This window comes from Bombina bombina, chromosome 3, assembly GCF_027579735.1.
Source record: "Bombina bombina isolate aBomBom1 chromosome 3, aBomBom1.pri, whole genome shotgun sequence".
Lineage (NCBI taxonomy): Eukaryota > Metazoa > Chordata > Amphibia > Anura > Bombinatoridae > Bombina > Bombina bombina.
Genome location: NC_069501.1, coordinates 626,661,214 through 626,688,568, shown reverse-complemented (window position 1 = coordinate 626,688,568; position 27,355 = coordinate 626,661,214). Strand labels below are relative to the sequence as shown.

The 27,355-nt window shown below is 41.3% G+C and overlaps 1 protein-coding gene across 6 annotated transcripts in view; it reads right to left on the bottom strand.

The window, feature by feature from the left end:
* Window positions 1-27,355, bottom strand: part of MACF1 (microtubule actin crosslinking factor 1) — a 413,635-nt gene that overhangs the window by 236,112 nt on the left and 150,168 nt on the right. For 5 of the 6 annotated variants that reach the window (XM_053707285.1, XM_053707286.1, XM_053707290.1 and 2 more), the window contains 5 exons: window positions 26,743-26,860; window positions 16,390-16,452; window positions 16,047-16,282; window positions 12,942-13,071; window positions 12,196-12,395 (listed from right to left, as the gene is read on the bottom strand). In XM_053707285.1, coding sequence (XP_053563260.1) covers window positions 12,196-12,395; window positions 12,942-13,071; window positions 16,047-16,282; window positions 16,390-16,452; window positions 26,743-26,860 — 747 coding nt within the window. The remainder of the gene's footprint in view (window positions 1-12,195; window positions 12,396-12,941; window positions 13,072-16,046; window positions 16,283-16,389; window positions 16,453-26,742; window positions 26,861-27,355) is intronic. The other variant, XM_053707289.1, reaches the window with a different exon arrangement.

Below are 27,355 nucleotides of genomic sequence, written 5' to 3'. Positions count from 1 at the left end.
ATAAAGTTAGCCAGCCAATTCCGCTGAAAAAATTAATCCACTACCCAAATCAAAAAAGTTTCATTTTTATAATGAAGAAAAAAAAACTGAAATTATAAGCAGAAGATCAAAACTGAGACAGCTGCCTGAAGTACCATTCTAACCAAAACTGCTTCTAAAGAGAGAAAACATCAAAATGGTAGAACATAGTAAAAGTATGCAAAGAAGACCAGTCATTGCTTTGCAATCTGATCAACAGAAGCTTCATTCTTAAAAAAGCCAGGAAGTAGAAACTTACCTAGTAGAATGAGCCGTAATCCTCCGAGGCGGGAATCCACCCGACTCCCAAATAAGCATGATGAATCAAAAGTTTAAGCAAGATGCCAAACAAATGGCAGAACCTTTTGATCTTCCTAAAACCAGAAAAGATAAAAAATAGAATAGAAGTCTATCTGAAATCTGAATAGCTTCAACATAGAATTCAAAAACTCTTACCATATCCAAAGAAAGTAAGAATCTCACCAAAGAAGTCTTAGGGAAACAATAATTCTCTCCCTAATGTTTGTTTAGAATTTACAACTTTAGGTAGAATTGAAAATGAGGACAGCAAAAAACACCTTATCCTGATGAAAAAAAAATCAGAAAAAAGAGATTCAACTAGAGAAGAACAGATAATTCAAAAACTGTTCTAGCTGAAGAGATGTCCAAAAAGAACAATACTTTCCATGAAAGTAATTAATGTCCAGAGCAAGCATATGCTCAAATAGAAGAGCCTGAAAAACTTTCAGAACCCAATTAAGACTCCAAGGAGGAGAAATTGGCTTAATGACAGGTTTGATACGAAAACAAAACCTGAACAAAATGATGAATATCAGGAAGTAACACTGCCTTATCCTGATGAAAAATCAGAAGAAGGATATTCACAAAAAGAGCAGATAACTCAAAAACTCTTCTAGCAGAAGAAATGACCAAAAGGAACAATACTTTCCCAAGAAAGTAATTAATGTTCAGAAAATGCATAGTTTCAAACAGAGGAGCCTGTAAAGCCCTCAGCACCAAATTGAGACTCCAAAGAGGAGAGATTGAATTAATGACAGGCTTGATACGGACCAAAGGCCTGTACAAAACAATGAATATCAGGATGATTAGCAATCTTTCTGTGAAAAAAGAACAGAAAGAGTAGAGATTTTGTCTTAACAAAGACCAAACCAACCTGAAAAAATAATAAAATTCTATGAATTTTAAAAGAATGCCAAAGAAAGTAGGTCTTCCAGACTCAATAATAAATCTTTCTAGAAACAGATTTACGAGCCTGAAACATAGTATTAATCAATGAGTCAGAGAAACCTCTATGACTAAAAACTAAGCGTTCAATCTCCATCCCTTCAAATTTAATGATTTGAGATCCTGATGGAAAAAATGGGCCTTGAGAAGGAAGGTCTGGTTTAAACGGAAGTGTCCAAGGTTGGCAACTGGCCATTCGAATGAGATCCGCATACCAAAACCTGAGAGGCCATGCTGGAGCCACCAGCATAACAAACAAATACTCCATAAGAATTTTGGAAATCACTTTGGAAGAAGAACTAGAGGCGGAAAGAAATAGGCAAAAAGATAATTCCAAAGAAATGTCATTGCATACACTACTTCCGCCTGACGATCCCGGACCTGAATAGGCCCCTGGGAAGTTCTTTATTCAGATGAGATGCCAACAGATCTATTTCTAGAAATGCTCACATCTGAAAAATTGAAAAACATATCTGGGAAGAGAGACCATTCTCCCCGGAAATAAAGCTTGATTAACAGAGATAATCCGCTTCCCAAATATCTATACCTGGGGAAAAAAACCAAAAAAAATATCCGAGACCACTTCTGTCACAGCCTAAGGACTGATAGTCCTACCCTGATGATTGACATACACCATAGTTGTGATATTGTCTGAAAACAATAAACGTCTCTTCTTCAAAAAGAAACTAACTGAAAAACTCTGAGAAAACACGGAGTTCTAAAATATCAAATGGTAATCTCACCTCCTGAGATTTCCAAACCCCCTTGTGCTGACAGAGGATCCTCAGACAGCCTCCCAACCAAAAGACTCACATCTGTAGGATCATGGTCCAGGTTTGAAAGAAACGAAGAGACCTGTAGAACTAAATGATGGTGATCTTAACCACCAAATCAAGAGAGAGAAATATTAGGATTTGAAGATTTAAAATGCAAAATCCTAGAAACCCTGCACCATAATTCAGCATAAAAAGACTGGAAAGGTTCTTTCTATTGAAAATGAGCAAAGGGAATTGAATCCAATGCTGTGGCCATAAGACCTAATAACTTCTATGCATATATAGCAACTGAAGGAAATAATAGAGACTAAAGGTACCGACAGACGGAACACAATAAAATTGTCCCTTGTCTGATAGAGACAAAGACAGTGACACAAACTATCTGGAAACCTAAAAAAGGTGACCCTTGTGTGAGGAATCAAGAGCTTTTGAAAAAAAGATCCTCTAACTATGTCCTGGAAGAACAAGTGAATCATATAAGATTCCCGCATCCTTAATAATCTGAATGAAAACAGAAAAATTAAAAATATGCATTTATTGTATCTAATGAAAACAAATAATGCTATCACTGACCAAAAAAAAGGCAGAATAGTTTGAATAAAACTCCAAAAACCCAGTTCCTAAAAATGGAACTGGAAGAAATACCCCAGAAGATTCCAGGTCTGAGCAGCGCTTGAACCCCACGGGTGATCAGCCATGCTTCAACAGTACCCAAATATATAGGACCCGAAACACACTTAAAGTGTTAGCCTTACTGGAATAAAATCAAAGATATTTGGACCGAATAGAACCAAATAAATTTCAAAAAAGTCTTAACCTGCCCTTGCCAGCAAAGCTGGAATACGGCACGTGCAATTTTAGGGAGCTGATTTCAAATTAAAAACATGTTACTTGGGAAAGAATTCAGGAATTCGTTCCTTAATAAGAACAACCAAACTAGAATAAGCTTAAAGTTTTAGTCTTAGAACTCAATCTTGAAGCCCAGAGTAACAGTTAAGAATTGAATCCAATTATAAAACAAATAATTGATTATCTTAGAACAAAAGAAATATGGATTTTTAGAAATCACAAAATCTTCTAGCTAAAACAGCAAAAGACATAGATTAAACCTCATTTGCGAAAATATTCAATAAAATGAAGACACAAATGAAATTATTAGCATGATAGTCCAGTTAAAGGACCAGTCAATACAGTGGACTTGCATAATCAATAAATGCAAAACAACAAGACAAATGCAACAGCACCTTAGTCTAGTAAATTTTGTCCCTTTAAACAATGCTAAAATAAATCATAATCTGATACTTGATCTTAAAGTAAACAGAAAAAAATGAAGCAATTGCAACATCCAAATAAATCACAGGTCCAAGAAAAGTACCTGAAACTAAATAATTTTCCATAAATAAGATACAACCATCTAAAAGGGAAATAAATACTATTTTGCTATAGAAACAATAGCATAATTTAGTTGGAGTAGAGATAGCCCCAATAAATTGGAGAACCCTCCAAATTGAATTTAATTGCCGGCAAAGAATATAGTTTAAAACCTTTGAAGAAGGAATAAAAGAAAATTCTCAGCCTATTCCATTCCCTAGTATGAGGAATTGGAAAAAAACCTCTGAAAACTCAGAAGAATAAATAAGCAGAAATAGCGTTATCTAGTCTTGAAAAAGAACTAGTTAACTTAATATCCAAAATAATCAACACCTTTTCAACAAAGAACAAATGTACTTTAATAAAAAATAAATAAAAAATAAAGTAGATTTGTTAGTGTCAATATCTGATGAAGAAAATTCTGAATGAGAAAAAACATCATCAGAGAAGGATAAATCAGTATGTTGTTGGTCATTTGAAACTTCAATAATTAAAAAAAGAAGTTTGAAAAAGACCTAAAAATTTTATTAGAAGGCACGATGTCAGACAAAGCCTTTAAAATAGAATCAGAAAAATATTTCTTATAAATCTTCTAAATATTTCTTGTACATAAGATGTAAAAAGAATGGCAATATATAAAGCATAAATACTAATGGATTCTGCATGTAAAAGTTTATCATGATAACTTATTACAAACCATAGCTAAAGATAAACATTCATAACATTAAAAATAAATGAACTTAGCTTTGGTAGGACTGAACTCAGTCAACAGGAATCCTCTTAGATTGTTTTGAAACAGGAACAGTGAAATCTTACAATATGTAATAGAAAAGAACAATATTTAAAGTAAAATTATCAAATTCCTTAAATGACAGTTTCAGGAATGGGAAAAGAAATGCAAAATAATAAGCTTCTAGAAACCAGAAGCAAAAAAAGTGAGGATTAAATAATGTGAGGAAAGAAAGTGAAACCAAAAAATACGCCCACATTTTTTGGCGCCAAATATGACGCCCACATTATTATAAGTATGACGCCACATCCTCTGACGCCAGAACCGACGCCCACATTTTTTGGCGCAAAAAAATGTCTGAATACGCATGCGTCAAAAATGACGTATTAACAGAATACAACTTCCCTGGCGTCAACTACGGCGCCGGAAATGACGAAATTTTTGCGCCAAAAAAGTCTGTGCCAAGAATGAAGCAATAAAAAGAAACATTTTCTGCCCCCCGCGAGCCTAACAGCACACAGGGAAAAATGATCAATTGAAAATTTTCAAGGTAAAGAAAAATAAATTGAATTAAAATGCATTATCCCAAATAATGAAACTGACAGTCTGAATTTTAAGGGAATACTGATTATCCTGAATCAAGGCAAATATAAGTTTAAAGACATATATTTAGAACTTTACATAGAAAGTGCCCAACCATAGCTTAGAGTGTCATAATAAAATAAGACTTACTTACCCTAAGACACTCATCTACATATAGTAGATAGCCAAACCAGTACTGAAACGAGAATCAGTAGAGGTAATGGTATATAAGAGTATATCGTCGATCTGAAAAGGGAGGTAAGAGATGAATCTCTACGACCGATAACAGAGAACCTATGAAATAGATCCCGTAGAAGGAGACCATTGAATTCAAATAGGCAATACTCTCTTCACATCCCTCTGACATTCACTGCACTCTGAGAGGAAAACCGGGCTCCAGCCTGCTGCGAAGCACATATCAACGTAGAATCTAGCACAAACTTACTTCACCAGTTTGTAAAACTGAATTGTGGGTGTGGTGAGGGGTGTATTTATAGGCATTTTAAGGTTTGGCAAACTTTGCCCCTCCTGGTAGGAATGTATATCCCATACGTCACTAGCTCATGGACTCTTGCTAATTACATGAAAGAAAACAGGGACCCACAGGCCTTCACGGATACTGAGGTACCTCCAAATCAAAGGAGAGCAAAAGCAAGAAACTTATCCCCCACCAAAGGTGAGGAGAAGAGGAAGTAGAGAAAACGGTAAACACCCTACCTAGAGGTGAAACCCTTTGGTCATTACTGCCAGCTCAGGTGATACGACAACTGAAAGTATACAAGGAAGCATTAGATGCCCAAGAAGACAAAGTAGGGACCCGTCAGAGAGACCTCAAACTTAAACTACAGGCAGATATCAATCTCCCATGAGAGCCAAAAAACCCCTTTCAAAGGGACACGCGGGAGATCCAACCCCAAGGTTCAACTGAACCGCCCATGCCTGATTCCATGCAAGAGACGTGGTCCTAAGTCAGAGTCCAGAGATATAGGACCGATCGAAAGATCTAACCTCCTGAGGAACCCTTAAGCTGCCTCTTATGGTTAGGAGTGCACCCAGGACAGAGCTTTCCACCATCCAAAGTCTGTAGACATAGGGTACCAACAACAGCCTCAAACCCAAGAGTCTGAAAAAAACTTGTAACAGGTCTAAGAAAATGGCAACCAGTACCATTTGATCTTAAGAGAATCCTTTGTAGACAGGCTTGACTACCTGATCTATACTCCGATGTAGATAAATGAAACCCATTTTCTTGACCCCAAAAGGGCGAAGGTCTGTATCTGACCCCGGACCGCCTACCCGCAAGCCCAAAGGGCTAGATCTGCTATAAGGTCAAGGATAGCACCCGAGAGTCTAAAGACCACGGGATTACAAGTGACAACTCTTAGATTGAGAAGATGACATATCTCCAGAGATCCTTACAGTCATCAGTCTCCCGGAAATCCCAGTAACAGGAATAACAATGGGAGCCTTGCAGCTCCTGGTAGAAAAAAACAAGTACTAGAGCAAGCGATATACTGAGAAAAGGAAGCAGTACATACCCACGCTTCAAGACATAGATGACCCAACCCAAGAAGGGAAAAAAAAGGAGTCTCCACCACCGCAAAAGGAAATGTGACTAGGCTACAAGAGTTGACATCCAGAAGATACCGAAAGCAAAACACAAATCATCCACCAAACCGGTATTCTATACCTCCGGAGGTCATCCACATCTCCAAACTCTAAAGGAATGGAGAACTACGGTTCCGAGTCCAAAAGGACCTCTAGAAACCACAATGAAGCTTTAAAAAGTCGGGTCACATATTCAAAGCAAATTGCAAGAAAAGGCCAACTTAGATTGGAGCTCACAACCTTCCTTCCAGAAGCGTTGGATCTAAAACACTAGGCCCCATACGTTGTAGTAGGACCCGAGCTCGGAGCCCGCATCAATAGGCCAAAGTGACATTCCGACAGGATATAAGCACCACGAGGGTGACATGAACCGCAAGGAACAGCAGCTAGCACCCGACCAGTACCTGCCTGGTACAAGAGCACTCCAGAACTGTCCAAAGGTCCAAGAAAAATCGACCCAAAGGTTCGATAATATGAACTAGAAACATAACTATGTTCTTAACAAAAAAATGCACAACTTCAGAGGAAGTGCCCACGTGCCCACGTAATCGCAAGTATCAGTTCCAGAAAAAGAATGTTCCCAAAACGGAAATTATATCAGACATGAGCTCTTTAAAACAAATCAAACACATCCAAACCGAATTAAAATAAGTAAAAGCAATTCACTCTGTCGAATCTACAGGCGGCCATCAGGTGCACAGTAGCGAGCAGATAGCCTCAGAATTCCATAAGTACTACCACTCCCTATATAATATACATAACCATCCTTCCGACCCTCAACAAGCGACAGAAGGATCCCACAATGAAACGTTCATAAACTCCTATCTAAATAAAATAAACCTCCCTTCTATATCTGCAGAAGACGCTAAACTCCTAGACTCGCCAATAACCGCTGAAGAGCTTTTCTCAGCTATTAAAAATTGTCCAAACGGCAAAAGCCCCGGCCCTGACAGCTTTTCGTCAGTTTACTATAAAAAATTTAAGGAGACCCTAGCAGGCCCATTCCTAAAACTACTCAACGACCTTCAAGAGAACCCCTATCTGTCCCGTGTCCTGTTAGAGGCACACATAACAGTGCTACCCAAACCAGGAAAGACCCCAGATCGCCCCAGCCATTTTCGGCCAATTTCACTCATTAATTCGGATATGAAGCTTTTCGCAAAGATTCTTGCGTCCAGACTAAATAAATACTTGCCTGATCTGATAGGCAATGATCAAGTTGGTTTTGTCCCTGGTCGAGAGGCCAGGGACAACACTATCAAAATTACACAACTAATCAATCACGCTAAAGTCTCGGGCCTTCCTCTTGTGCTCTTTTCTACAGACGCAGAGAAGGCCTTTGACAGGGTAAACTGGGCCTTCCTGCGTCAGGTAATGGAAAGAATGGGATTCGGAAGAATCTTTATAAACTTAGTTTTTGCCCTTTACTCTAACCCCAACGCTAAAATTAGGATTAACGGCACATTATCAAAACCTTTTGACATTAAAAACGGAACTAGACAAGGCTGTCCCTTATCCCCACTACTATTCGCCCTCTCGATAGAAGTGTTAGCCAGCATTGTAAGGGCCTCCCATCACATCAAAGGTATAAAAGTCGGAGACTCAGAATTTAAACAAGCGCTATATGCCGATGAGGTTCTTTATACACTAACAGATGCCTCTGAGTCCCTTCCGGCACTCTTAAACGTCCTCAAGGAATATGGCAGAGCTTCCGGCTTCTCTCTGAACTTACATAAATCAGAACTACTGAACGTTAATACCTGTCCCAAAATTATACAAACCTTACAGCACATATACCAAATCCCCTTAGCTACATCTAAATTAAAATACCTAGGCATATATATAACTCCCGATCCATCTGACCTATTCAAATATAATTATATCCCCCTCAAGAACGCGATTTCAGCAGACTTATCCTCATGGAAAAGCAAATACACATCTTGGCTTGGCAGAATAGGGGTGATTAAAATGAATGTCCTGCCCCGAATCCTCTATCTCCTTCAAACCCTTCCCATCACTCTCCCTAGGGGCTACTTATCTCAGTTGCAAAAAATAATAGAACAATACATATGGGCTGACACCAAACCCAGAATCCCCAGACGCACTATGTATCTACCAAGAGACAAGGGCGGACTCGGGCTACCAGACATCTCCCTTTATAAAAAGGTAATTAGCCTTCAGAAGATAGTTGAATGGGCACAAAACGAAAAATACAAAGCATGGATCGAGATAGACAGGCAAATCCTCAGAATTAATAATGTGAGCACTTTAGCGTGGCTCCAACCCTCTCAGCGCCCTAACATAATCAAGAATTATCACCTCTTAACAGAAACATTCAATACTTGGGACTCAACCGTAGCTACCTCCACTCACATCTCCTCGAGACACTCACCCTTAACACCAATACTTGAAAACCCCGAAATTCCCTATCACAAAATAGGTTTCTTTAGACTAGCACCATATAAACTCAAAGAAGGTTCAGTCTATGGAGTAGTTGAAAATGGAAAGATCATCCCACAAACCACACTCAGGGACACCTTCCCTAAGGTTTTCTCCTCTTGGCTGCAATACAACCAGCTGGTACATTTTATATCCGGCCATAGACAAAAGCAAAATATGGGCAGGGCACTCACTCCATTTGAACAACTTTGCACGGGGAAATCCCTACCAAGACACCTAATATCTCACCTTTACAAATTAGGCGCTTCCTCGGGCACAGACACGCTCCCGACTTATGTCACACAATGGAACACAGATTTAGGGATAGATAACGATGAACACTCATGGTTAAAAGCTTTTAGATTAATCAAAAAATCATCTGTCTCGTCAATCATCCAAGAACTCCATATTAAACTCATAGGTAGATGGTACCTAACCCCAGTTAGACTTCACAGAATATTCCCAACAGTAAGTCATATGTGTTGGAGAGGTTGCGGAGGGACTGGTTCCCTGCTTCACATATGGTGGTCCTGCCCCCTAATTATACCCTTCTGGACAGAAATTTTGGACAAAATGTCTGAAATCCTCAACATCCCCCTGCCAAAAACACCTGAGATTTTATTATTCTTAACGATTCCCAAAACACAAAGCCAAACACACCTCTCTCTACTGTTAATCATGCTCACTAGTGCGAAAAAACTGATCCCTAAAAAATGGAAGAAACAAAATCCTCCCACGGTAGGTGAATGGCACTCACAAGTCGAGGAAGTCCTATTACTAGAAAGATATTACTACCTGAAAAATCACAAACTAGAAGAATACGAATTCCTGAGCGCACTATGGCAAGGAACAATATAACCAATCACTTAGACATACGCGCATGCTGTGTTGATTTTTTTTTTTTTTTTTTTTTTTCTTCTCCCCCAATCCTTTTCCTCTATCCCACCCCCCCCTTTCCTCCTGACTATGGAACCCCCCCTGATGCCCCTCCTTATCCCCCCTTCTCCATCTATTATGACCCTTCTAAACTCTTAATTGTTTACTCTGAAAAATGGAAAAGTTTATATATGTTTACTCTTGCTTCTGTTACAGACCAAGGAGCAAGAGTTGTGTATCATTTTTGAAGTGTAAGATCTTTCTGCACAAGGAAACACAATGTACAGTTTCCTCCTTGTATATGTTTTTTATACTATGCTGACTGTTATTATATCCAACTATGCTATTGTAATCTTTACACTTCAATAAAGCTCGTTTTAAAAATAAAAAATAAAAAAAAAAAAAAAAAAAATAAGTAAAAGCAGCACCCGCGGGTGAACGCCCAAGGAGAATGGGCACGCCAACTGGACCAGCAGATCATAGGCCCCATTCTCCCAAGATCAGAAATGGAACCGATACATAAAAGAAAGAAAGAAAACACAGAGACATCAAGGAGATTTGTTTCATCCCCAACCGTCTAACCCAGCTTGCCATACGGCACAGAAGGCCGAAGATTTCTCGACCCACTAGGACTGGAATCCTCCAGCACTGCCAAAACATGCCTTAGTAGGACACGAAGACGTGCCAGTCTATAATGCAAGGCAAAATTATCTCTCCCTGGATCGATGGACGACCCCGGCCCGAGGTTGGGGCCCCTGAAGCCTCAGAGGCCATCGCTTCCCCAGAATGCTGAACTGAATCAGGTGATCTCACGCCCGACGGGCCCTGGTTGACAGAACACGGACAGTACCTTAAAAATATTTCACTTGGGAGATATAAATGAGCCAGCGCCATAGATATGGCCATGCGGAACCGTGCCGTAACCTCTGGAGGAAGCAAGCCACCTTCCGGAGAAGGAGTAACGGCCATAGGGACACCTGCTTGCGTAGCAAAAGAAGGTTCTGGGACACGCGCCTCACAGGACATGGAATCCTCGGGGCGGATGGCTCAACGCACTCTAAGTTCCCTGGTTTGGAGAAGAGAGTACTCTGGAACAGCAATCGGAACATAACTGATGGTCATGGATAACCAGGGCCATTTCATATTCTTTGCAAGACGCATTCTCTGAATCAGAGATATCCGTGTCTAAAAAATCAGAATCCTCCATAACTTTTGCAAATATGGACAAACACTAAACGGCACCCTTTTTTTTAAACCCCCAATGGCTGGGGCACTCACCACCTCCTGTGAACCAGACAACTAACAAGCAGACTCTCTCCGTCATCACTCGGTCAGAATACGGAAGTGGAATACAACGTAACCGCACCTGGTCTCTAGGTGCACTATGCAAGTCACAAAAAAGGGCACACAAATCTAAAGAGATCGCGCCAACTGATGATAAGGCCGTTATGTTCCGAATAGCCATGAGCCCAAGTATCACTACACATTAGCAGACAGAATCACATAACAAACATGATTAAAGTCCCCCCTGTTCAATAAACCCCCTCAGGAGATATTAACCCTTGATTCATTAAGATAAAGGAGTCCCACTTGAACCCTGACTTATTTCGTTAACATTACATGTACAGATCAAAATAAAATGAAATAATCTTACCGGAATCTGCGCCGTGGAACAGGAACACGGCCCTTCAAGTGTGACAGATAGTAGCCTCGCTTATGACATGGACTTGAGTGAATAAAGGCAGGCAGCGAAACTCGTCAACGCTGATTGCCAAGGAGCTGTTAATATGAGTCGGGATGGTTTCGCAGAAAGACTCTCCCTGCATCTCCGGACTCTAACCTTCATCCATGCTCTCACTGAGAGGCTGACAGGATTACTTAAAATTCCAGTCCCATTTCGAAGAGTACTACCCTCCATAAGAGACTATCTTCAATCTTCCAACACTTCTCTGACAACCTCCTGTGACGAAAGGCAAAGAATGACTGGGGTATGAGGAAAGTGGGGGAGGTAGTTAAGCCTTTGGCTGGGGTGTCTTTGCCTCCTCCTGGTGGCCAGGTTCTGAATTCCCAAGAGTAATGATGCAGCTGTGGACTCTTCCCGTTTAAGAAGAAAAATGAAAATACACAACTTGATTCTTTAAAGACACATAAATCTCAACTTTGAGGAATGCATTTCAAATATGACAACAAGCAACTCTGCAATACAAACATTTTAAAAAATGCTTCTTATAAGATTTATCAAAGGCTCTGTGATAACTTAGTCCTTGACAGCTTTAGAATTCTCTGGTAGGCTACATGCACTCACGCCACTGTCTTGCACAAGCTGAGTTGATGCCAAAAAGCAAGTGACTAAGGTCATAAGCCCAGCTTTTGCATCACATCCACTAGAAGAATTTTTGCAGATGCATGTATATTGCAAACATTACTCTAATTTTAGTTTTATGTCCCTTTTAATATCTAAAGCTAGGTAGCATATGAATGACTTTTAAGACTGATGTAGAGATCATTTTTGAATTCTGCAGTAAAGATAGATGATGTGAACTCACTTACCTGGACTTGCTGCTTCTGAGCATTCAGCATATTGGGGTCAATGGAAAGTGGTCCTAGTACACTCATCATTAACTCCTTTTCTGTCAACCATGGGCGAAGCTGTAAGCCTGCAGCCTGGAAAGTGGCCAACTGGTTGGCAGACTCCTCCAGCTTTTGCTGGCGCTCTGAGGTTACCTGATTTGCTCGGTCCCACTGCCGATCTAAATAAAAAGATCAGGATATAATATTTTTTATAGACATACAACCTCAAGAATTTAAGATTTTTTTTTTTTTTTTAGAAACATTTCCATAAATTCAGTCAATTCTTAAATGCCCCTCAAAAATCTCACCCTCACAATTAGACTATGATATGATTTTCCTTTTATTTGCATTTTAAAATAATAAAAGGTTTCATCAGAGACCAAAACAATATTGTAATCAATACAATATGTGAAGACAAAGAAAATAGATTTATTAATCTAAGGTTCATGTATGTATTTTTCAAGGATACAATTGTTATTATTATTATTATTTTTTAATGAAAGGAGTAGTTCCCAGGTTATTACAGTCTCATAGGTTAAATGGATCAGTGTTCAACATAACATTCTCCAAACTGTAAATAATCAGTGCTTTTGAAGCACAACAGGATGCAATAGCAATGGTTTCAGAAGAAGGTGTTTTCTTGACACTGCAGGGACTGTATAAGTTCAGCACAATGATACAAATGGTTTCTGTATTTCTACTTATTCCACTCCCCAGATACTTACCAAGATTTTCCAGCATTTGCTTCCAAGTCTCAGCCTCTGGAGAGTTTGGATGCTTCTCCAGCAAATCTCTCAGTGCAGCCTTTAAACTTTCCAGTTTTCCAGAGCTCTGCTCAAGTTCAGAGAGGAACTCCTGGACTGGAAGATGGGCCGGGGAAAGCCAGCTGAAGTTAGTGCCAATAAAGATCAGAAACACATTTGCACATTTTTTACAGCTAGCACGTGTGTTATTAGATTTTGTTTTTATTTACAACAGGAAATTCAGAACTTTATAGATAAAATGTAGTCTGACTAACTCTCCAATTACATTATGAGAAGTAAAAATGGCAAGGAAATTGTATGGTATCTGAAGCAGCCACAATATCACATGTGTTCTGGAAGTGTAGGACTCCCGTCCAATGACATAGACCTTAAACAAAGTTGCCGATTGCCCATCCTTATGGTGGTGAAACTGTAACAGTGCTATGGCTAATATAAACCCCTAGGATGTCAAAGAGCTGCAAGAGGCTAATGGGACTTTACCCTCTAGCCCCTGACACGAGTCTGAGCTAAAAGATTTAATTAAGTCTGAATTACATATGTTAATAATTACTTTTCAACAACAAGCTTGTTTTTTTTCTTTCTAAAGAAGGAAGCATCCAAACTACTCAGCACATGCACCCAATTTCTGATGGATAGCTGTTACACATGAAACAAATTATTTTTAACAAATACTGTATATAAAGGGTGTTTGTCTTATTATGGTATCCTGTTCACTACATTTTGTGTTATATTGCTGTACCCACTTTGTGTCTTTTACATACAAGTGCCCAGATGTGTGCCCAGTACATCTGAATTCAAACTCTGCCCCTACTTTGTGATGCAAAGAGCCAATGCTAACATGATACACACTAACACTAAACAGATGCAACGTTTAAATGTAGGTGCACAAAGTGCTGCAGCATATGTACATAGAAACAGTACATAAGTTTCATTGCAAAAATACTTCTATTCAAATGTGAAATGCATTTCAGTTTTGACTATTATTTCGCTTTAATTGCAGCAACCATGCTATGGTTTCAGCTTCTTTAACCCCTTAACGACCAAGGACGTACGCCATACGCCCTCACAAAAAATACACTTAACGCCTGAGGACGTATGGCGTACGTCCTCGGTCTGGAAAGCAGCTGGAAGCGATCCTGCTCGCTTCCAGCTGCTTTCCGGTTATTGCAGTGATGCCTCGATATCGAGGCATCCTGCAATAACCCCCCTTGGCCATCCGATGCAGAGACAGCCACTCTGCACCGGACATTGATGGCCGGTATCGTTGGTGGGTGGGAGCCAGTCTGGGAGGTAGGTGGGCGGACATCGATGGGCCGTATGATGTGGAGGGGGCGGGATCGTGGGTGGGATCGCCGGGGGCGCGCATGGTCGGGCGTGTGCATGGGTAGGGAGTGGGTGGGAACCGCTACACTACAGAAAAATGATGGGGGAAAAAAAAAAATGGCAGTGAGGGCCAAAAATATTTCAAATATATAACGATCTAAGGGATCTGGGAGGGGGTGGGGGTTGGTCTTTGGGGGGGGGCAAGCTACACTACAGAAAAATATTTAAAAAATAATAAAAACACAGATTTTACTGTAAACTGGGTACTAGCAGACAGCTGCCAGTACCAAAGATGGCTACCAATAAGTTAGAGGGGGAGGGTTAGAGATCTGTTTGGGGGGGGTATCAGGGAGGTTGGGGGCTAAGGGGGGATCCTACAGAGCAGCATATGTAAATATGCCTCTCCTTTTTTAAAAAAATATCAAAGATAGCTTAAGTACTGTCAGACTTTCTGCCACTACTTAACATGGCGGGGACAATTGTGGTGTGGGGGAGGGAAGAGAGCTGTTTGGGAGGGATCAGGGGGTGTAATGTGTCAGGTGGGAGGCTGATCTCTACACTAAAGCTAAAATTAACCCTGCAAGCTCCCTACATGCTACCTAATTAACCCCTTCACTGCTAGCCATAATACACGTGTGATGCGCAGCGGCATTTAGCGGCCTTCTAATTACCAAAAAGCAACGCCAAAGCCATGTATGTCTGCTATTTCTCAACAAAGGGGATCCCAGAGAAGCATTTACAACTATTTGTGCCATAATTGCACAAGCTGTTTGTAAATAATTTTAGTGAGAAACCTAAACTATGTGAAAAAGTTTGTGAAAAAGTTTGTGAAAAAGCGAACAATTTTTTTTATTTGCTCGCATTTGGCGGTGAAATGGTGGCATGCAATATACCAAAATGGGCCTAGATCAATACTTTGGGTTGTCTTCTACACTACACTAAAGCTAAAATTAACCCTACTAGCTCCCTACAAGCTCCCTAATTAACCCCTGCACTGCTGGACATAATACACGTGTGGTGCTCAGTGGCATTTAGCGGCCTTCTAATTACCAAAAGGCAACACAAAAGCCATAAAAAAAAAAATTCTACTTGTAGACTGTCCCTTTAAGTTTAAACACAAATGAGTCAAGCAGAAGAATATGCACAAAGAGGCTCTAAAATCATAGCACTGTTAGAGCATATAAAAGATTTGTGTTAGACACCCTTAGCACACACATTTTTATTCTTAAAGGGACATAAACCCAAAATATATATTTTATAATTTAGATAGAGCATGTGATTTTAAACAACTTTCCAATTTACTTCTATTATCTATTTGGTTTGGTTTTCCTTATATCCTTTGTTGAAAAGGATACCTAGGTAGACTCAGTAGGTAATGATTTGTGGCTGTACATATATGCCCCATCTTATAGGCTCACCCAGTGCATTCAGCTGGCTCTCAGTAGGGCATTGCTGTTTCTTAAACAAAGGATACCGAGAGAAGGAGGCACATTAGATAATAGAAGTAAATTGAAAAGTTGTTTAAACATATATTGTCTATCTGAATTATGAAATAAAAAAAAATTGTGTTTCATGTCCCTTTAAATAATTTAAGCATTTTTTTTTTTTTTTAAATCAGATGATTATCCTTATGTTGTTACGCCCTAGTAATTGATATAAAGGAGGACACTTATTTTTATTTTATGACGAATGCTTTTGTCAAATTTAAATTCTTTTAAGCTTGATCCCATATCAGTATCTCACCTTGTTTTGCTCAGCCTGAGCTCTCATCACATCAGATTTTGTTGGGGACACATTAACTGCAGCAATGACTTTCTCTTTTGATTCCAGCCATTTAAGCATGCTGTCTGCCTCTTGTTGGATCTTTTGCATCTTCTCCAGCATGGCAGATAGCTGCTCTTCACGGTTACGTAAAAGTAGCCCCAAATCTTCATACTTCTGGGTAGTTTCAGAGATGTCACACTGGATAGTAGTCAGATCTGGTAACAAAATATGTCATCATTATGGGTTGTGTTGTTATGAAGTTTCTTCCAAGTTTATATAACACAAGATATAGAATGACAAAGCAGCACATAAATGAGCTCACCTTGGCATGTATGGTATCCATTAACATTCCCTACAGAGCTCATTGAGGCCATCAGCACAGAACCTGAGCAGGACAAGAAGGCAAAGCAGGGACAATGCAAACACATTAGCATTACAGACACAGAGAAGTTATATCAGCACCAGACAGGGCTCTAGCAACCTCCCACTCCCCTTCACATTACCAACCTACCACTCTACCAACCTACAACTCTACCAACCTACCACTCTACCAACCTACAACTCTACCACCCCAGATCTGCAGCCATGCTTGAATCAACAGCAGCTAAACTACCATTGCCAGTTCAGATCATTAAAGATACACCATACAAATGAACGTCGGTAATTATATGTGCACATTATCCATTTCTCATCTTAAAACTGAAATTAGTCAGGAGCAATAAAACAGGACACATTATTTTTCTGTCACCTGTGATCCATCCAACCTCTTACCCACCTTCTTCCTTTTCTGCACTTTAATCCTCCACCGATGTTGTCCCCATTATCTAACCAAAAAGAAACTTTCTTACACCATCCCCAGACATGAAAAAACATAATTTATGCTTACCGGATAAATTTATTTCTCTTGTAGTGTATCCAGTCCACGGATCATCCATTACTTGTGGGATATTCTCCTTCCCAACAGGAAGTTGCAAGAGGATCACCCAGAGCAGAGCTGTTATATAGCTCCTCCCCTAACTGCCATATCCAGTCATTCGACCGAAACTAGCCGAGAAAGGAGAAACTATAGGGTGCAGTGGTGACTGTAGTTTAATTAAAATTTAGACCTGCCTTAAATGGACAGGGCGGGCCGTGGACTGGATACACTACAAGAGAAATACATTTATCAGGTAAGCATAAATTATGTTTTCTCTTGTTAAGTGTATCCAGTCCACGGATCATCCATTACTTGTGGGATACCAATACCAAAGCTAAAGTACACGGATGATGGGAGGGACAAGGCAGGTACTTAAACGGAAGGGACCACTGCCTGTAGAACCTTTCTCCCAAAAATAGCCTCCGAAGAAGCAAAAGTATCAAATTTGTAAAATTTTGAAAAGGTATGAAGCGAAGACCAAATCGCCGCTTTGCAAATCTTTTCAACAGAAGCCTCATTTTTAAAGGCCCAAGTGGAAGCCACAGCTCTAGTAGAATGAGCTGTAATTCTTTCAGGGGGCTGCTGTCCAGCAGTCTCGTAGGCTAAGCGTATTATGCTCCAAAGCCAAAAAGAAAGAGAGGTTGCCGAAGCCTTTGGACCTCTCCTCTGTCCAGAGTAAATGACAAACAGGGAAGATGTTTGACGAAACTCCTTAGTCGCTTGTAAGTAAAACTTTAAAGCACGGACTACGTCTAGATTATGTAACAGACGTTCCTTCTTTGAAGAAGGATTAGGACACAATGATGGAACAACAATCTCTTGATTGATATTCTTGTTAGAAACTACCTTAGGTAAAAACCCAGGTTTTGTACGCAGAACTACTTTATCTGTATGGAAAATCAGATAAGGAGAATCACATTGTAAGGCCGATAACTCAGAGACTCTACGAGCCGAGGAAATAGCCATCAAAAACAGAACTTTCCAAGTTAAAAGTTTGATATCAATGGAATGAAGGGGTTCAAACGGAACTCCTTGAAGAACTTTAAGAACCAAGTTTAAGCTCCATGGGGGAGCAACAGGTTTAAACACAGGCTTAATTCTAACCAAAGCCTGACAAAATGCCTGAACGTCTGGAACCTCTGCCAGACGCTTGTGCAAAAGAATAGACAGAGCAGAAATCTGTCCCTTTAAAGAACTAGCTGATAGTCCTTTTTCCAAACCCTCTTGGAGAAAAGGCAATATCCTAGGAATCCTAACCTTACCCCATGAGTAATTCTTGGATTCACACCAATAAAGATATTTGCGCCATATCTTATGGTATATTTTCCTGGTGACAGGCTTTCGTGCCTGTATTAAGGTATCAATGACTGACTCTGAGAAGCCACGCTTTGATAATATCAAGCGTTCAATCTCCAGGCAGTCAGCCTCAGAGAAATTAGATTTGGATGATTGAAAGGACCTTGTATTAGAAGGTCCTGTCTCAAAGGCAGAGTCCAAGGTGGAAAGGATGACATGTCCACTAGGTCTGCATACCAGGTCCTGCGTGGCCACGCAGGCGCTATCAAGATCACCGATGCTCTCTCCTGTTTGATTTTGGCAATCAGTCGAGGGAGCAGAGGAAACGGTGGAAACACATAAGCCAGGTTGAAGAACCAAGGCGCTGCTAGAGCATCTATCAGCGTCGCTTCTGGGTCCCTGGACCTGGATCCGTAACAAGGAAGCTTGGCGTTCTGGCGAGACGCCATGAGATCCAGTTTTGGTTTGCCCCAACGATGAACCAATTGAGCAAACACCTCCGGATGGAGTTCCCACTCCCCCGGATGAAAAGTCTGACGACTTAGAAAATCCGCCTCACAGTTCTCTACACTTGGGATATGGATCGCTGATAGGTGGCAGGAGTGAGTCTCCGCCCAGCGAATTATCTTGGATACTTCTAACATCGCTAGGGAGCTTCTGGTCCCCCCTTGATGATTGATGTAAGCCACAGTCGTGATGTTGTCCGACTGAAATCTGATGAACCTCAGTGTTGCTAACTGAGGCCAAGCTAGAAGAGCATTGAATATTGCTCTTAACTCCAGAATATTTATTGGGAGGAGTTTCTCCTCCTGAGTCCACGATCCCTGAGCCTTCAGGGAATTCCAGACTGCACCCCAACCTAGAAGGCTGGCATCTGTTGTTACAATTGTCCAATCTGGCCTGTGAAAGGCCATACCCTTGGACAGATGGACCCGAGATAGCCACCAGAGAAGAGAATCTCTGGTCTCTTGATCCAGATTTAGTAGAGGGGACAAATCTGTGTAATCCCCATTCCACTGACTTAGCACGCATAATTGCAGCGGTCTGAGATGTAGGCGCGCAAATGGCACTATGTCCATCGTCGCTACCATTAAGCCGATCACTTCCATGCACTGAGCCACTGACGGGCGCGGAATGGAATGAAGAACACGGCAGGAATTTAGAAGCTTTGATAACCTGGACTCCGTCAGGTAAATTTTCATTTCTACAGAATCTATCAGAGTTCCTAGGAAGGACACTCTTGTGAGGGGTGATAGAGAACTCTTTTCCTCGTTCACTATCCACCCATGCGACCTCAGAAATGCCAATACTATGTGCGTATGAGATTTGGCAATTTGGAAATTTGACGCCTGTATCAGGATGTCGTCTAGATAAGGGGCCACTGATATGCCCCGTGGTCTTAGGACCGCCAGAAGGGACCCCAGAACCTTTGTAAAAATTCTTGGGGCTGTAGCTAACCCGAAGGGAAGAGCCCCAAACTGGTAATGCCTGTCTAGAAAGGCAAACCTTAGGAACCGATGATGGTCTTTGTGAATCGGTATGTGAAGGTAAGCATCCTTCAAATCCACTGTGGTCATGAACTGACCCTCCTGGATCATAGGTAGGATGGTCCGAATAGTTTCCATTTTGAACGATGGAACTCTGAGGAACTTGTTTAAGATCTTTAGATCCAAAATTGGTCTGAAGGTTCCCTCTTTTTTGGGAACCACAAACAGATTTGAATAAAATCCCTGTCCCTGTTCCGTCTGTGGAACTGGATGGATCACTCCCATTACTAGGAGGTCTTGCACACAGCGTAAGAATGCCTCTTTCTTTATCTGGTTTACAGATAACCTCGAAAGGTGAAATCTCCCTTGTGGGGGGGAAGCTTTGAAGTCCAGAAGATATCCCTGAGATATGATCTCCAACGCCCAGGGATCCTGAACATCTCTTGCCCACGCCTGGGCGAAGAGAGAAAGTCTGCCCCCTACTAGAAAAAACTAACTATATTTTACCACTTTCCTCTTACTACCTCCAGCTATGTTGAGAGCTTGCAAGAGAATGACTAGATATGGCAGTTAGGGGAGGAGCTATATAACAGCTCTGCTGTGGGTGATCCTCTTGCAACTTCCTGTTGGGAAGGAGAATATCCCACAAGTAATGGATGATCCGTGGACTGGATACACTTAACAAGAGAAATATTATTATAAACGGTCTGACAATAAGATACAAAATATGTAAATTGCCCTCTAAATCTCCTAACAAGAGTTTTCAGTATTTACACTATTAAAGTGCCATAAAACATGTTGAGATCTGTGCATATCCTAAAAGGGCTAATTAAGTAAAAATAGTTTGCATAAAAAAAATTGTTTAAAAATTGTTGGCAAGTATTTTAAAATCATTTTCAAAAATAAGCAAAATGAATTACATAGCTAAGCTGTCTGGAGAAGCCAACTCCACCCCCCCCTCCTTATCAGTGTTTAGACACCGGCATTGTATTTGAACTGAGTTCACAGCTTCTAGGCATGCTCCAGCAGATAAAACCTATGCATTTTTGCATTCTACCAAAACAACAATAGATATAGATACAGCCATAGAAGGAATTGTGTGTGTGTATGTGTGTGGGGGGGGGGGAGTTAGAGTTTTATAATTCAGAAACTAAAAAGAAAGGGTTAATGGCGAGGCACTGCCGTATAAATTTGCAGGTAAAGTAATTAATTAAGTACATATTATTATATGTTGGCTCTATCCCAACTTGTTTTATGTCCCTTTAAATCTCCAAAGAAAAGCAACCATCACTCTAGTCCTTAGCTGCTAACTTAGATCACATGACAAAACGACAAGGTATAACATTTACTTTTGAACAAATCCAGGGATAGGTAAAATCCATGAACAATGGAAATAATTCCATTGGCAGCAAACTATTCATCATCAACAAAGATTACCTTCAATAAAATTAACTGATTTACCACATGCAGTCATTTTTATTCTTCATTGGATTGTGTACTACTTACACGCACCCACTGTCCTCCCCAGACCTGGTATTCTCCCTTATCAACAAACACTGGTAAAGATACTGACAGGCAGCACTGCATTACAGCTGGCAATTGTTAATTGATGCATAACCATTTTTGCATAAGACTCAGCTTAAACTGTTATGAAGAATTAAAAAAAATAACTATTGTTAAAAAAACCCAAAATTTATGCTTACCAGATAAATTCTTTTCTTTCCTGGCAGAGAGAGTCCACAACTTCATTCCTTACTGTTGGGAAATACAACACCTGGCCACCAGGAGGAGGCAAAGACACCCCAGCCAAAGGCTTAAATATCCCTCCCACTTCCCCTATCTTCCCAGTCATTCGGCCGTGGGAACAAGGAGGAGAAACATCAGGGTATAAAGATGCCAGAAGAAAGTATAAAAAGGGAGCCGCCCAAACAAAATATCTTACAGGCGGGGTCGTGGACTCTACCTGCCAGGAAAGGAAGGAATTTATCTGATAAGCTTAAATTTTGTTTTCTTTCCATAAGGCAGGGAGAATCCACAACTTCATTCCTTACTGTTGGGGAAACCATACCCAAGCTCCAGAGGACACTGAAGGAATAACGGGAGGGAACAAAAAGGAGGCGGACCCTAATCTGAGGGCACCCCCAGCCTGCAAAACCTTTCTCCCAAAAGCTGCTTCAGCCGAAGCAAACCCATCAAACTTGTAAAATTTACAAAAAGTATGTAAGGAGGACCAGGTAGCCGTCTTACAAATCTGTTCCATAGAGGCCTCGTTCTTAAAAGCCTAGGAAGAAGCTACTGCTCTAGTGGAATGAGGCGTAATCCTCTCAGGAGGCTGTTGTCCCACTGTCTCATAAGCTAGGCGGATGACACTCCTCAACCAGAAAGACAAGGAAGACATAGTGGTCTTCTTACCCCTACGCTTACCTGCACAGATGACTAACAAAGATGAAGATGGTCTGAACTCCTAAGTAGCCTGAAAGTAAAATTTCAACGCATGAACCACATCTAGATTATGAAGCAAACGTTCATTCACCGAGTAAGGATTGGGACACAAGGAAGGAACAACAATCTCTTGATTGATGTTCCGATCTGACACCACCTTAGGAAGGAAACTTAACTTAGTACATAAAACCTCCTTATCTGCATGAAAAAAAAGGTAAGGGGGATCACAATGCAAGGCAGGAATCTCAGAGACCCTGTGAGCAGAGGCAATAGCCAACAGAAACAGAACCTTTCAGGATAACAGTTTAATGTTAACAGTATGCATTGGCTCAAACGGGGCCTGCTACAACACACAAAGAACAAGGTTGAGACTCCAAGGCGGAGCCACCCTTCTAAGCACAGGCCTAATCCTAGTCAGGGCCTTAACAAAGGACTGCACATCCGGAAGCTCAGATAATCTCTTGTGCAGCAACACTGACAGGGCAGATAGTTGTCCCTTCAGGGAACTAGCAGATAGACCCTTCTCCAGTCCATCCTGGAGAAAGGATAACATTCTGGCAACATTAACCTTATGCCAAGAAAAGCCACGCTCTTCACGCCAGTGCAGATAAGTCCGCCACACCTTATGGTAGATGCGTTGAGTAACCGGCTTACGAGCATGAATCAAAGTGTCAATAACACTCTCAGAGAAACCTCTCTTGGCTAAGACTAAGCGTTCAATCTCCACGCAGTCAGCCTCAGAGAATCTAGATTTTGATGTAGGAAGGGACCCTGTAGTAGCAGGTCCCTGCGACAGGGTAACCTCCATGGAGGAGATGAGGACATCCCCAACAGATCCGCAAATCAAGTCCTTCGCGGCCAGAATGGAGCAATTAGAATCACTGGTGCTCTCTCCTGCTTGATCTGAGCCACCACACGGGGGAGAAGTAATGGAGGAAATAGATATACGAGTCTGAACCTCCAGGGAACCGCTAGAGCATATATTAGTTCTGCTTCAGGATCCCTCTATCTCGACCCGTACCTATGTAGTTTGGCATTTAGACAAGAGGCCATGAGGGCTATCTCTGGCATCCCCCATCTGGAGCATATCTCTGCAAATACCTCGGGGTGGAGAGACCATTCCCCCGGGTGAAAAGATTGCCTGCTGAGGAAGCCTGCTTCCCAGTTTTCCACACCAGGAATGTTGATCGCTGACAGCATACAGTTGTGGGTCTATGCCCATTCCAGGATCTGAGAAACATCTATCATCGCTAATGAACTCCTCATTCCTCCCTGATAGTTGATGTAGGCTACCGAAGTTATATTGTCCGATTGGAATCTGATAAACTTGGACGAACCCAGAAGGGGCCAAGCCTTCAGGGCATTGAATATTGCCCGAAGTTCCAAGATATTGATCAGCAACGTGGACTCCTCTTGAGTCCACATACCCTGTGCCTTCCTGGCATCCCAAACGGCTCCCAAGCCAGATAGACTTGCGTCCGTAGTCACAATCTCCCAGGACGGTCTCAAGAAGCACGTGCCTTGGGACAGGTGACCTTGATAGAGCCACAAAGAGAGCAAATCTCTCAACAGGCTTTCCAGTATTATCTGTTGGGACAGGTCTGAATGGTCGCCGTTCCATTGTCTCAGCATGCATAGTTATATGTCCATACAAGACACCATGAGGCCAATCACCTCCATACACGGGGCCACTGAAGGACTTATGGATGCTTGGAGGGCAAGGCAAGCTGATGTTTGCTTGCAACGTCTCTGATCCGTAAGAAAGATCTTCATGGATACCGAGTCTATAACTGTACCCAGGAAATTCACCCTGGTATGAGGAGTAAGAGAACTCTTTTCTAACTTTATCTTCCATCCATGTGACCGAAGAAGACTTAGAAGGAAATCCAAATGAGTGCTCCCTTGCTAGACCAAAAGATGGTGCCTGTAGCAAGATATCGTCCAGGTAAGGTGCTGCTGCGATACCTCATGTTCTGGCAACCACTAGGAGAGCTCCTAGAACCTTCGTAAATATTCTTGGAGCAGTAGCTAAGTCAAACGAAAGTGCTATGAACTGGAAGTGTTGGTCCAGAAATGCAAACCTCAGGAATTGAAAATGTTCCCTGTGTATCGGAACGTGAAAGTATGCATCCTTTACGTCTTATGGTAGTCATAAACTGTCCTTCCTGAACCAGAGGAAGGATTGATCTTATTGTCTCCATCTTGAAGGATAGGATGCTTAGAAATTTGTTGAGGCACTTCAAGTCCAGAATTGGACGAAAAGATCCCTCCTTCTTGGGAACCACGAATAGGATTGAATAGAACCCCAGAACTCTTTCTGATGCAGGTACTGGGACAATTACTCCTAAAGAGACTAGGTCCCGTACGCAACCTAAAAAGGCAGTCCTCTTCTCTGATCTTGTAGACAGTCTAGAGAGAAGGTATCTGCCCCTGGGTGGATGGGGCTTGAATCCTGTCCGGTATCCCTGAGATACGACCTCCAGAACCTAAGGGTCCTGAACATCCTGAAACCAAGCATCTGAGAAAAGTGACAATCTGCCCCCTACTCGATCCGACCCCTTCATGCCGACTTGTTATCGGCGGGCTTCTTTGTCTGTTTGGACTTGTTCCAGGACTGAGCCAGCTTCCAAGTACTCTTGGGCTGCTCGGGCTTGGATGAGGATTGAGATCGTTGGGACTTGTCTGAATGAAAAGAACAAAAATTTGACGACTGTCGTCCCTTAGGTCTGTTGTTCTTATACTGTGGCAGGAAGGCTCCTTTCCCTCCGGTTACCATGGAAATGATGGACCCCAGACCTGGTCCGAATAAGATCTTCCCCTTGAAGGGGAAAGGAAGTAACCTGGATTTAGAAGTCATATCCGCAGACCAAGACATCAACCAGAGAGCCCAGCGGACTAGAACCACAAAACCTGAAGCCTTTGAGATCAGGTTAACTCATTCTCTGATAGCTAAGACATACAGGCTATATCTGATAGGAATTTAGATGACTAAGTCGGGAGAACTATGTTTTACCTTTCTCTTACGTTTTACAGAGATAGGTAGGGCACTCAGGGCTGTAGAGGCCGCTGATTGTAGCTGCGCAGTAAAGTCTGCAGGAAAAAGGCCCCCTCCAGATGGAGAATTAGCTGTGCCGTGGGAACTGCATGTGAAGCGGTTTGAGTAAGCAGGGCAGAAATCTCTCAAGTCATAGAATCCTGAGAGGTTAATGGCTCGGAGGGACGAATTGCGCTATGGGTATTGGCAGACTTAGCTCCCTTCTTAGACTTTAAAACAGTGCTTAGGCAATTGGAATAAAATTGAGCAGGCGGGCAAACCACAGCCTCCTCACAATATAAACAGGTATTATTATTCTCTATAGAAGGAGTGGAACCCTCTAACGTAGTATCAGAGTCCTCCATAGCTTTGGTATGTAATTCTACAGATGGAATAAAAAACGTTACAAAAAAACAAGAGAGTTTTTAATATAAACAGGCACCTTTACAATCCCAATGGCTGGGGCACTCACCACCTCCTAGACCCAGACAAATGATCAGTGAAACACTCTCCTCAGGAGTGCTGTCTGCAGCAGGAACGCAAGGAAGTGAAAGAGGCCGCACCCGGTCACATGGTGTGCAAGACAGGACTTCCCCAGCTATGCAAAAGAGTGAGAATATGAGCTGTGCAACACTCAAAATCGAAAGTGAAACCTATCTGTTCCCAAGCCAAAAGCATACAGTATTATGAGCCCAAACCTAATGCAGAACTTAAAAATCCCCATAACTGTTCCCAATAATTTCCCTAAAGGAGATATTAACCCTTGATCCTATTGAGGTATAGGAGTCACACTGTGACCCTATACAGGAATCCCTGCTATAACAATAAAGCAAACTTACCCTCTAGGATCCATGCTGTGGAATAGAAACAGCCTCTCAAATGTGATAGCCTTGTAGCGACGCTCTGACAGGGACCTGAGTGATTAAAAGCAAGCAGTGAAACTTGTCAACACTGATTGCTCAGAAGTTGTTAGCTAACAGACTGGGTGGTTTCACAGAAAAACTTTCCCTGCATCTCCAGACTCTAACTTTTATCAAAACTCTCACTGAGGGGTATATATGATTACTTAAACTCCAGTCCTCTCTTGAAGGGAACATACCCATTACAAGACTATTCTCTGCCACCTCCTCTAGTGACGAAAGGCAAAGAATGACTGGGAGGATAGGGAAAGTGGGAGGGATATTTAAGTCTTTGGCTGGGGTTTCTTTGCCTCATCCTGGTGGCCAGGTGTTCTATTTCCCAACAGTAAGGAATGAAGTTGTGGACTCTCCCTGCCTTATGGAAAGAAATACAAATAAATGATAGAGATAGCAAGAATATTAGAGCAAAAAAAAACAAAAGGAAAATTAACGTTTTAGAGAAGCAGCATGGATCAGACAGAGAGACAGAGGAGGGAAAATGGAAGTGTTTTGCAATCTATATATGTGGAAAATGCAGCCATAAAAATCATCCAGGAGATAACAGAACAAAATTGTAAATATTTTAGCCACAACTGCTTACCGCCACGTAGCTGGCTCTCTGGTGATGTAATCTCCATTATACGCATTTCCAGCTCAGATCCCTTCTGTGTGATCTCCTCCATGTGTGATTCTTTGGCTTTCCATTCTTTCAGAAGATCCTGAGAAAAATAAATGGTTTAAAGAATCAAGGTAAACTAGACATAAAAATATGTAGAAGCCATTAAAAAAAACATATAAAGCAAAGGTTTCTAGTACAGGTGTTCAAGGACCACAAACAAACCAAAATGTCATAATCAACTTGAGTCAATTGTATTTCATCACAGAAACACAAAACGGAGATATTTTGAAACCTTGCTGAAATTCCTGAAAACCTTATTTAAAGGGTTAAGGTAACATCCAGTTATTTCCCTAAAAAATGTGAAGTCCTAGAACTAAATCTAGAGACATGGTCAAAGGGACACTGAACCCAAATTTCTTCTTTCATGATTCAGATAGAGCATGCAATTTTACGTAACTTTCTAATTTACTCCTATTATCAATTTTTCTTTGTTCTCTTGCTATCTTTATTTGAAAAAGAAGGCATCTAAGCTAAAGAGCCAGCCAATTTAGGGTTCAGACCCTGGACAGCACTTGTTTATTGGTAGGTAAATTTA